General features: G+C 51.4%; 1 protein-coding gene across 1 annotated transcript in view; it reads left to right on the plus strand.

The window, feature by feature from the left end:
- UBAP2L (ubiquitin associated protein 2 like) overlaps nt 1-12,500 on the plus strand; it is a gene marked incomplete in the record, with an annotated part of 55,269 nt that overhangs the window by 13,142 nt on the left and 29,627 nt on the right. Inside the window, 8 exon segments of the mRNA XM_073609226.1 lie at nt 3,155-3,207; nt 5,262-5,350; nt 5,442-5,476; nt 5,479-5,592; nt 5,595-5,608; nt 8,629-8,824; nt 10,131-10,393; nt 11,849-12,021. Of these exon segments, the coding sequence (XP_073465327.1) occupies nt 3,155-3,207; nt 5,262-5,350; nt 5,442-5,476; nt 5,479-5,592; nt 5,595-5,608; nt 8,629-8,824; nt 10,131-10,393; nt 11,849-12,021 (937 nt within the window).

Genomic DNA, 12,500 nt, shown 5'->3' on the forward strand with positions numbered 1-12,500 from the left:
CTATGTAAATACAGCCTGTCTCTAGGAACACCTACTCCAAATTTTAAACACGCCCATCATGGCATTTTGATATTTGCATAACTCCTCCCAGTGCTTGCATTAGGACTGAGGGCTCTGAGAGGAGTACCGGAGTCAAGGGTGCTGCACCCTACTGGCCCCTCCCACCAGCCATGATCTGCCTGCATTGCATAGAGAAGCACAGAGACCCAGTGATGACATTACTGGGTCTAAAATGAACCGTTTTTTTTTTTTTTTTTAAAAAGCGTCATTATGTTGAAGAGAGGGGAACCAGAAAAGGTAAAATTTCAGCAAATTAAAAACCAATCCTGAACTGCGGTATTTCTTTTGGCCTGCCCGTCTTCTATGTCTTTTTTTTTTTTTTTAAACCAACTCAAACTGCATTCCTTTAGTTTCTGTGGTGTGATTTATGGTAGCCATAGACTTTTTGCTGTGCAGAGATGGTGGTTGGTGGCAAAAAAAACCCCAAAATGTCTTTAAACCGATTTTTATCTTTTGACGCGGTGACATCACTGGCTTATATAAAAGGAGAAGAATGCGTTTGTGTCCTATCGGGGCTGCTTGTAAAATTCACATCTCATCTTTATCATATTTATATATAATAATTTTGTTACTTTTATGGGAATTTTAAGTCTGAGTTTGATACATAATATGGGGGGGGGGGGGGCATTGTTACTCATTTATTGCAACAATGTAACAGAAGATGTATTTGTGAATGTTACAAAAGCACCCTTTTTTTTTTTTTTTTTGTTAAGAATGTTCTCAGTGTGCAATTATAATGCTTTCTCAGACTTCCGTGTGTAATTCCAGGGGATGGGAGTTTTCTGAGATATAAAGTTATAAAGTATATCCCCTTAATGTGGAGGGTCAGCCACCCAAAAGTGATAATTGTTATAGATTGTATACCTGCTGGAGATTTCATGACTTGCCAAATAACTCTTCACCATAATTGGGAACCCCTCATAATGGGCACAGCAGGTGTACAGACCCCGGGAACTCAGCACAGGGATGGTGGGAACCCCTCATAATGGGCACAGCGGGTGTACAGACCCGGGAACTCAGCACAGGGATGGTGGGAACCCCTCATAATGGGCACAGCGGGTGTACAGACCCGGGAACTCAGCACAGGGATGGTGGGAACCCCTCATAATGGGCACATCGGGTGTACAGACCCGGGAACTCAGCACAGGGATGGTGGGAACCCCTCATAATGGGCACAGCGGGGTGTACAGAGATGGGAACTCAGCACAGGGATGGTGGGAACCCCTCATAATGGGCACAGCAGGTGTACAGACCCGGGAACTCAGCACAGGGATGGTGGGAACCCCTCATAATGGGCACAGCAGGTGTACAGACCCGGGAACTCAGCACAGGGATGGTGAGAACCCCTCATAATGGGCACAGCGGGTGTACAGACCTGAGAACTCAGCACAGGGATGGTGGGAACCCCTCATAATGGGCACAGCGGGTGTACAGACCTGGGAACTCAGCACAGGGAGGGTGGGAACCCCTCATAATGGGCACAGCGGGTGTACAGACCCGGGAACTCAGCACAGGGATGGTGAGAACCCCTCATAATGGGCACAGCGGGTGTACAGACCTGGGAACTCAGCACAGGGATGGTGGGAACCCCTCATAATGGGCACAGCGGGTGTACAGACCTGGGAACTCAGCACAGGGATGGTGGGAACCCCTCATAATGGGCACAGCGGGTGTACAGACCTGGGAACTCAGCACAGGGATGGTGGGAACCCCTCATAATGGGCACAGCGGGTGTACAGACCCGGGAACTCAGCACAGGGATGGTGGGAACCCCTCATAATGGGCACAGCGGGTGTACAGACCTGGGAACTCAGCACAGGGAGGGTGGGAACCCCTCATAATGGGCACAGCGGGTGTACAGAGATGGGAACTCAGCACAGGGATGATGGAATTCCTCATAATGGGCACAGCAGGTGTACAGACCCGGGAACTCGGCACAGGGATGGTGGGAACCCCTCATAATGGGCACAGCGGGTGTACAGACCTGGGAACTCAGCACAGGGAGGGTGGGAACCCCTCATAATGGGCACAGCGGGTGTACAGAGATGGGAACTCAGCACAGGGATGGTGGGAACCCCTCATAATGGGCATAGCGGGTGTACAGACCTGGGAACTCAGCACAGGGATGGTGGGAACCCCTCATAATGGGCACAGCGGGTGTACAGACCTGGGAACTCAGCACAGGGAGGGGTGGGAACCCCTCATAATGGGCACAGCGGGTGTACAGAGATGGGAACTCAGCACAGGGATGGTGGGAACCCCCTCATAATGGGCATAGCGGGTGTACAGACCCGGGAACTCAGCACAGGGATGGTGGGAACCCCTCATAATGGGCACAGCGGGTGTACAGAGATGGGAACTCAGCACAGGGATGGTGGGAACCCCTCATAATGGGCATAGCGGGTGTACAGACCCGGGAACTCAGCACAGGGATGGTGGGAACCCCTCATAATGGGCACAGCGTGTGTACAGACCCGGAACTCAGCACAGGGATGGTGGGAATGGGAAATGGGTTTCCACCATCCCTGCGCCAAGTTCCTGGGTTGTCTATAACTAAAATATCACATTTGGGTGCACAGACCCTTTAAGGGGAACCTATCGGGATAGAAATGCGGCAGCGCGTGTCACTGGCCTGGAATGAGCACATTGTCCGGACTCCCGGCACACACCAGTCAGTGACTCGCCACATGGAGGGCAGGAGGTGCCCCCTGCTTAATTTCTGTCCCGACTTGTCCCCTTTAGGATACAGCCAGTCTCTGGGTGGAACCCTTTATGTAGAACTCGGAACCCAATTGTGGTACATACGAGGCCAGGGGTTGTCCAGCGCTGAACTCGTGTCGTGTACACCAGAAAACAATGATTACTGGGAGGGGGGGCAAAAGATAACCCTGGGAGTCTTGGACAACCCCCTTTGGAATCTGTGTTGCTCAGAGGGCTCCATCCAAAGCTGGACTATTACCATAGAGTTCCATTGGTTGCAGACGCAGTCCCTCCACTTCCCAAACGTTTTATTGCTGAGTGTCAGCCATCTCTCTGAGGGCGGGGCTTCCTTTAACCGCTTGTGCTGCTTTTTTTTTTTCCTTTTTTTAATCAGGTGCTTGGAGAACAGCGACGGAGGAGTGGGGGACGGAAGACTGGAATGAAGATGTAGGTACCCCGGGGAACTGTTGGGACTTTGTATATGACATTTAAATACATGTTTATTAAAGTGGAGTCTTTTTGGAACCCTCCAGTGATGCAATTTTGGAGGTTTATGAGAAGAGACGGGTCCCCCGATCAGTTTCTGGTTTCCCTAGTTATGTTTCTAGTAATGTTGCACCTTTTTATGGGGGGGGGGGTACCTAAGGGTTGGAATGCCCGGAGATGTTGCTGAACGCTGGGCCGTGTCGGAGTTTACTGCCAAGTTCCCCCCCATAGGTCTATCACTAGCATGGGGTGCAGGAGGCAGGATGAGCGGAGCCTGCTTTGGCACTGAGGAGGTGCGGCCCAGCATTCGGCCATTACCGGAGGGTTTGGGACACAGGTAGGTGCACCTTGGGGGGTGGGGGGTGGGTTCTCGCACTTATTTACTTGTAGTAGTTGAACTTTCTGAACTCTGACGGGGAAACCGTTCTCTGTGGCATGCCAGTTGACCCTTTCCGGCTGTATATGTGACCTCTAAGGGGGACAGAGCATGCAATATTAAATGTTGCTGCAGTGATGGCCGTCTGCCGCTTCCACTCGGCTTTCGGAAACTGTACGCGGTGACTACAATATCTTTTCTAAGCTGTGGTTGGCCACCCTGGTCAGTGTGGGTCTTATAGCAGCACCACCTTGAATGTAAACGCAATTTTAGGGTGTGCCCCCAGTATGATTTTTGGATCCTGGTCAGTGTGACACATGCAAAGCAAGATCATGGTGGTGTAGAAAATATAAAAAAAAATCCCCCCCCCCCCCCCCCCCCCCCCCCCCATTATCAGGTGATTAAAAAAAAAAAAAAACATCCCCCAATATGAGATGATCAATAAAAATCCCGCATTATCAGGGGATCAATAAAAATCCCCTCATTATCAGGGGATCAATAAAAATCCCCTCATTATCAGATGATCAATAAAAATCCCCTCATTATCAGATGATCAATAAAAATCCCCTCATTATCAGATGATCAATAAAAATCCCCTCATTATCAGATGATCAATAAAAATCCCCTCATAATCAGATGATCAATAAAAATCCCCCCCATTATCAGGCGATCAATAAAAATCCCCTCATTATCAGGGGATCAATAAAAATCCCCTCATTATCAGATGATCAATAAAAATCCCCTCATAATCAGATGATCAATAAAAATCCCCCCCATTATCAGGCGAGCAATAAACATATTCCCCATTATCAGGCGATCAATAAAAATCCCTTCCTTATCAGGTGAGCACTAAAAAAATCCCCCTCATCAGGCGATCAATAAAAAATCCCCCCCCCCCCATTATCGGGTGATCAATAAAAATCCCCCCCATTATCGGGCAATCCATAAAAAATATCCCCCATTATCAGGTGATCAATAAAAATCCCCCATTATCAGGGGAGCAATAAACCCCCCCCCCATTATCAGGTGATCAATGAAAATACCCCCCTCAACAGGTGATCAATAAAAATCCCCTCCATTATCGGGCGAACAATTAAACAAAAAAAAAATTCCTCTTTTAGGCGAAACCCCCCCCCCATTATCAGGCAAGCATTAAAAATTCCCTTCTGTTGTCGGCGATCAGTAAAAAAAATCCCCTCATCAGGTGATCAATAAAAATCCCCTCATCAGGTGATCAATAAAAATCCCCCATTATCAGGGGAGCAATAAAAATCCTCTCATTATCAGGTGATCAATAAAAATCCCCCATTATCAGGTGATCAATAAAAATCCCCCATTATCAGGGGAGCAATAAAAACAACCCCCCCCCTATTATCAAGTGATCAATAAAAATACCCCCCTCATTAGCATAATTAACGGGCGATCAATTAAAAAAAATTCCCCTTTTAGGCGAGGAAACCCCCCCAATTATCAGACCATCAATAAAAATTCCCCTTCGTTGTTGGGCGATCAATAACAATCACCCCATTATTGGGCGATCAGTAAAAAAAATCCCCCCATTATCAGGCGATCACCAAGGCACCTGGGGGACGTAGACCTTGTTCTCTCCGTTGAGTAACCATCTATGTGACATTTGCAGCTTTCAGAGACCAAGATCTTCACCGCATCCAGCGTATCGTCGGCGCCGCTTCCCTCTGACAGTGTGACGATCACCGCAGCCAGAGGTAAGTGCTCCGCATGCGTCGTCCTTTTCCTACGCTGACATTCCGTCTCCTGAACCCGGGCCTCAGTCCCCTCTCTTCTTCTTCCATCTCCGCAGGATTGACCTGGCCGTGCTCCTGGGAAAAAACCCTTCTGTAGAGACGAGGCCTCCTCTCTGGAGTCATCACAGAACCCCAACCTGGCCCAACCTCTCGTCTTCAGCAACTCCAAGCAGAGCGGCCTCCCACAGAACAGCCCCGGCAGCTCCTTCTCCACCACAGCATGGTCAGTGCCGGGGGTTATCGGTGTGGAGTCCGGGGGACATTGTTGTCATAGAACACCAAGATAGTCTTTGGTAGATCTTTAAAATGAAACTATTGTGCATCTCGGGACTTACAGGGCATCTTCACATCCGTTGCTATAGGGCTATGCTGCCACCTGGTAGAGAAAGGAGTAGGACCTTTGTCAGGTGTTTGTTGTAACTACTATCTCCATGGTTGAGTTTTCTTCATCGCTTCCTGTCCTGGTGACCACAAAACAATATTAATCATAAATCTCCCCCATCACGACACATTAAGAGCCCTATTGGGGGCAAATATTACAAACCCCCCCCCCAACGCATTTTACATGTTTCTTTTACTTTTAAGTCAGCTGTGCAGACCGCAGCCTGCGCCATTTCCTGACCGATCCCTGTTCCTGAACCCGGCCCGATCCCTGTTCCTGAACCCGGCCCGATCCCTGTTCCTGAACCCGGCCCGATCCCTGTTCCTGAACCCGGCCCGATCCCTGTTCCTGAACCCGGCCCGATCCCTGTTCCCGATCCCTGTTCCCGAACCCGGCCCATCCTCATTCCGAAAGCCAGCCAATCCCAGACCTGTTCCCGAACCCGGCCCGATCCCTGTTCCCGCACCCGGCCCGATCCCTGTTCCCGCACCCGGCCCGATCCCTGTTCCCGCACCCGGCCCGATCCCTGTTCCCGCACCCGGCCCGATCCCTGTTCCCTCACCCGGCCCGATCCCTGTTCCCTCACCCGGCCCGATCCCTGTTCCCTCACCCGGCCCGATCCCTGTTCCCTCACCCGGCCCGATCCCTGTTCCCGGGCCCGATCCCTGTTCCCGAACCCGGGCCCGAGCCCTGTTCCCGAACCCGGGCCCCGAGCCCTGTTCCCGAACCCGGGCCCGAGCCCTGTTCCCGAACCCGGGCCCGAGCCCTGTTTCCCGAACCCGGGCCCCGAGCCCTGTTCCCGAACCCGGGCCCGAGCCCTGTTCCCCGGGCCCGAGCCCTGTTCCCGAACCCGGGCCCGAGCCCTGTTCCTGGGCCCGAGCCCTGTTCCCGGGCCCGAGCCCTGTTCCCGGGCCCGAGCCCTGTTCCCGAACCCGGGGCCGAGCCCTGTTCCCGAACCCGGGCCCGAGCCCTGTTCCCGGGCCCGAGCCCTGTTCCCGAACCCGGGCCCGAGCCCTGTTCCCGAACCCGGGCCCGAGCCCTGTTCCCGAACCCGGGCCCGATCCCTGTTCCCGGCCCGATCCCTGTTCCCGGCCCGATCCCTGTTCCCCGGCCCGATCCCTGTTCCCGGCCCGATCCCTGTTCCCGAACCCGGCCCGATCCCTGTTCCCGAACCCGGCCCGATCCCTGTTCCCGAACCCGGCCCGATCCCTGTTCCCGAACCCGGCCCGATCCCTGTTCCCGAACCCGGCCCGATCCCTGTTCCCGAACCCGGCCCGATCCCTGTTCCCGAACCCGGCCCGATCCCTGTTCCCGAACCCGGCCCGATCCCTGTTCCCGAACCCGGCCCGATCCCTGTTCCCGAACCCGGCCCGATCCCTGTTCCCGAACCCGGCCCGATCCCTGTTCCCGAACCCAGCCAATTCCCACTCCTGTTCCTGAATCAAGCCAATTCCCACTCCTGTTCCTGAATCAAGCCAATTCCCACTCCTGTTCCTGAATCAAGCCAATTCCCACTCCTGTTCCTGAATCAAGCCAATTCCCACTCCTGTTCCTGAATCAAGCCAATTCCCACTCCTGTTCCTGAATCAAGCCAATTCCCACTCCTGTTCCTGAATCAAGCCAATTCCCACTCCTGAAACCCAGACGATCTTCGCCCCGATCCCCACTCCTGAAACCCAGACGATCTTCGCCCCGATCCCCACTCCTGAAACCCAGACGATCTTCGCCCCGATCCCCACTCCTGAAACCCAGACGATCTTCGCCCCGATCCCCACTCCTGAAACCCAGACGATCTTCGCCCCGATCCCCACTCCTGAAACCCAGACGATCTTCGCCCCGATCCCCACTCCTGAAACCCAGACGATCTTCGCCCCGATCCCCACTCCTGAAACCCAGACGATCTTCGCCCCGATCCCCACTCCTGAAACCCAGACGATCTTCGCCCCGATCCCCACTCCTGAAACCCAGACGATCTTCGCCCCGATCCCCACTCCTGAAAACCAGACGATCTTCGCCCCGATCCCCACTCCTGAAACCCAGACGATCTTCGCCCCGATCCCCACTCCTGACCCAACAGCCGTTTCTCGAGCCGATCCCCACTCCTGACCCCAGGTGATCCCAGACAGTCCCCTTGCGCTGATTCTCTTCTGGATCCTGAGAGGACACCTCTGCTGAACAGCTTAGTAGTAAGTAGCTACGTCATGCAGGCAGTGACATGGACACCCATTGTAGGACCCCACATTCCGTAAACAGACTCAGTACTGGCGCATCATGTGACCGCGACTTTAGGTGGTGAGAGATGGGGAAAGCATATACAGCTTGATGGGAAAAAATGTAAATATAGTGTAAGTTTTTTATTTATTTATTTTTTTTAATAAAATGTTTAAAATGAAAGCAGCTGACGTCCCATCCCATTGTACAGGAAAATAATTGTGAAGGTTCTTATGGAAATAGCAACTTTCTGGGGTTCCAAAGCAATTCCCCATGTTGATTCTTGGGGGGGCCCATTCCTATAATATTTGAGCCCTAAAGCTTTTTAAAGTTCCTTTGCCATGACTGGTAATAAAGTTTGAGGTGGAATTGTTCTGTGCGGCATGCCAAGTTGACCCCTTGTAGCTGTATCAGTAGCCTCTGAGGGGGGGACAGCGCATGCAAGATTAACCGTTACCGCAAAGTCTGCCTGCTGTTCCGCAGAGTCTGCCTGCTGTTCCGCCGGCTGGATAGATCTGGATGTGGCAACTACAGTATTTGGCGCTTTGTATAAAACTATTTGGCCACCTTGTTCTGAGACAAGAGGTGGTTGTTGTGTTTTTTTTTGTTGGTTTATCATTACCCGTCTAATATTGATTTGTGTCTTGCAGGTCGGCATGTTGAGTAAGGGCTTTGGAGACGGAGATCACAAGAGCAGCAGCACCACAGGATCGCAGTTCTTGGAGCAGTTCAAGACGGCGCAGGCCCTGGCGCAGCTGGCGGCCCAACACTCTCAGTCTGACGCACCCGGTAACAACACCTGGGACCTGAGCGCCGCAGCACAACCGCCATCCCTGGGGCAGTTTGGTAAGATCTTGATGGGTCATGTATGGGATGTCGTCTGCTACATGAGACCGTCCTTTCAAAGTGATACTAAAGCTTTGTTTTTTAATTGAATAACATTATTTATACTCGCCAGCCCGGACATGATGTCGTAACATCGCGCCGGGCTTCCGAGGGTCATAGAGATGACTGGGGACCATCTAGGCTACATATGGTCCAAATATATGGGACCCGGGGGACCTTCAGCCGGCCGGTACCGGGCCCGCAAAGTTACCGGAGTGTTTTAGCTCTGGTTGAGCGACTTTGGGGGCCCGTATCGACTTTGGGGCCCCAGTGTTGAGGGACTCCTGTGCAAAATTTGGGGTCCAGGGGACCTATGGCTGGCCGGTACCGGCTCCCCAAAAGTCACCGGGTCCAAACCGCCACACCTTGCCTGAACAAATTTGGGCTTAACGGAGTCAATATGGTATATGGGCCAGATTGGGACTGAATATCTCGGGGCCCATTAACGCTAGGGGCCCCAAATTAAACTTCTGGCAGCGACCAGATTCGTTCTCTGGCTCGCCAATCACAGGTGGGCGAGTCGGGAAAAGCACCAATAAGGCCTCCCCCACCCGCCACCTGTTAGAACGATCAAGCGGCTGAACTGCCGCTATGATTGTCCATACGATGCAAGGAATCGCCGGCTGAAAAAAAGATGATATCTGGATGATTCAGATATTGCCACTCAAAGTCCAGGACATCATATGGGCAGGAAGTGGTTAAGCGTAAACCGAAAAAGACAACATATATACTCCAATTTTTGGGTTAAATATAAAAGATGTTACGCCAAGTAAATACCCAATATGTCATGTTTATATAATGCGCATGCTCATGGAATGGCACCTATGGTACTTTAACAGGGGATGCTTTACGTTTTACCTGGCGGAACCTCTGGATCGGATCTCGGGCTCCCCAATCACAAAGGAGAACCTGGAAAAGCGTTGGTGGATGGTGAGAGGAGGTGGGGTCGTCCTTTTCTGCTACCTGTAAGAGCAATCCAGCAGCTAATCGACCGCTAGGATGGCTTTTACAACACAGAAAATTTAGTGACTGAAAAAGAAAGCTACTGGACTGATATCTCCACTTCAAGTCCAGGAAGTCATATGACCTCCTACAGGCGGGAAGTGGTTTAAACAGACAATTCTAACGTCTAGGTGTCAGCAAAGATTCGGATATGAGGATCACAGGGAAGTGTTTGTGGAATATCAAAGTGTTAACTTTCCATTTGATTTGTAAAATTCAAAGGAACCCTTTAACTTGAATCTTCCCCCGTTTTTTTTTTGTACAGATCTCAAGAGCCCCTCCGATCCATTCAACAAGCGGCAGGCGTTCCCACCGACTTCCGCCATGATGGAGGCATACCTTCAGGAGAAAGCGCCGGTGACGAGCACACCATCCGCGGGGCCGGTGTGCCCTTCCTCGCCTCTAACCGGCAAGAGCAGCCACCCCACGCAGATGTCCCCGGTGTCATCGGAGAACCAGTCGGGAAGTCCCCAACCTACCCACCAAAAGATGAAGGTTCAGAAAAAGAAGGCCTCCCTCACGTCTAAGGTTAGAGCGCCACCCGATGGTAGCGGAAAGAGGAGCCCCTGTGCCAAGCCCCCCAGGTCTTGACTTTGGAGTACTCCCCATCCCCACCTACATGTGGCTTCTGGCCTATTGGAGGAGAGAGTCACACGTGGCATTATCTTGCGTTGGCTTCTGGGATTTGACCAACTGTAGATAGGCATTACCCGGGTTCCATTACTGACTTTTCACACTTTCATGACTTCATTTTTTTTTTCCTTTTTCGGACCTGAAACAAATGTGTGGCTGATTTGCATGGCTGTCCCAGGTCAGCAGCTCGAAGTATTGAAGGCAGATAATTGGAGGAAGCCATCAATGGCCGCCTTCGTATTTTACCATAGATTCCGTTAAAGTGAAGCTAAACGCTATTTTAAAAAAAAAAAATGTTTTTAACCACTTTTGCCCGGCCTATAGCAGAATGATGGTTGGGCAGTGGTTCAGTTATCCCGACTGGGCGTCATATGACGTCCAGCAGGATAACAGCCTTCTCGCGCCCGTAGGGAGCGGGCGTTCCCTGGCGATCGGTGGTGCTGTGTATCAGTCTGACACACCGCTACACCGATCTCTATTTACCACGTGATCAGCCGTGTCCAATCACGATGTAAACAGGAAGAGCCGTTGACGCGAGTAGAGGAGAGCCGATTGGCTGCTCTCCTGACGGGGGGGGTCTGTGCTGATTATCAGCGATGCCCCCCCCCCCCGTCAGGAGAGCAACACCCCCCCCCCCCCCCCCTGGGCCACCAGGTATGCCACCTTAGACCACCAGGGATATGCCAATCTGTGCCCAGGCAGCTGCCAATCTGTGCCCACTCCAATGCCTGCCAGTGCCACCAGGGATGCATACCAGTGCTGCGTATCAGTGCCCATCAGTGGCAATTCTAACTGCCTGCCAGTGCCACCAGTGATGCTTTTCAGTGCGCCTTTCAGTGCGCCTATCAGTGCCACCCATAAGTACCCATCAGTGCAGCCTTTCAGTGCCACCTATTAATGCCCATCAGTGCTACATATCTGTGCCACCTTATCAGTAAAGGCGGAAACTTATTTACAAAATTTTATAACAGAAACAAAACCTTTTTTTTCAAAATTTTTAGTCTTTTTTTTTTTTTTTTTTTTTTTTTTTATTCGTTTAGCCACACACAGCTTTGGTAAGCCACGCCTCCCTCCTCACAAGAGTATGACAACAGCAAGAGCCATAGGCTCCTGCTACCCTCAGTGTCACCTATGAAAGCAGAAAGGCCTGTTTCACACAGACTTCAGCTTGAATAAGAGTAGTGTGTGTGTGAACAGTAAGCTTTGGCAGAGCTTTCAGCAAGCTTTGTTGGAAGCTGTTGAAGTATCATTCAGCTTCTGTTTTTTTTTTTTTTTTGTTTACCTTAAATGCAATGAATGCAGTGATTTTACCCTCTTCTGCCATCATAGTTCACCTTTCTGTGCCCATAGATTCCGGCGTTGGCAGTGGAGATGCCCGGCACGGCCGACATCTCCGGGCTGAACCTGCAGTTTGGTGCTTTTCAGTTTGGATCGGAGCCGGTGTTACAGGAATACGAGTCTTCTGCAACCACGAACGCTACAGTGAGCCAATCACAGAACAGCTTGTATACCAGCCCGGCAAGGTACTTCAGCCTTCCATTACTTTGCTTCCTTATAACGTCGTTTTCTATCTAGATTTGATTTACCGTCGCATTCAAACCATGCCAGAAACGTCTCAGCCACCAGAGCCACAAACCAGGGGGGCTTACTAATGTATGACTCAAATTATAAATATAATGCGCAGTGAGATGTAGCCGTTGCTAAACCAGGCGTCTAGCTTGTCACCGAAAGACACCATCTATGACGAAACACGTTGGGCGGAGCCATATGTTGGGTCGTCATTGCGTACCCAGAGGTGTGGCTTTTTCGGTTTCAAGGGTGTATATTGACAGCGCTGTCTAATTGTTTTGTTTTTTCCTAAGTCTATTTGTTTACACTTGTGAGGAAGTGACGACATATGGCTCCGCCCAATGCATTTCGTCGTGGCTGTCTTCCTTGGACACACTAGAACCCTGGTTTAGCAATGGCTGCATCTTACTGCGCATTATGCAGGCTCTCCTCA

This window comes from Aquarana catesbeiana, linkage group LG13, assembly GCF_042186555.1.
Source record: "Aquarana catesbeiana isolate 2022-GZ linkage group LG13, ASM4218655v1, whole genome shotgun sequence".
Lineage (NCBI taxonomy): Eukaryota > Metazoa > Chordata > Amphibia > Anura > Ranidae > Aquarana > Aquarana catesbeiana.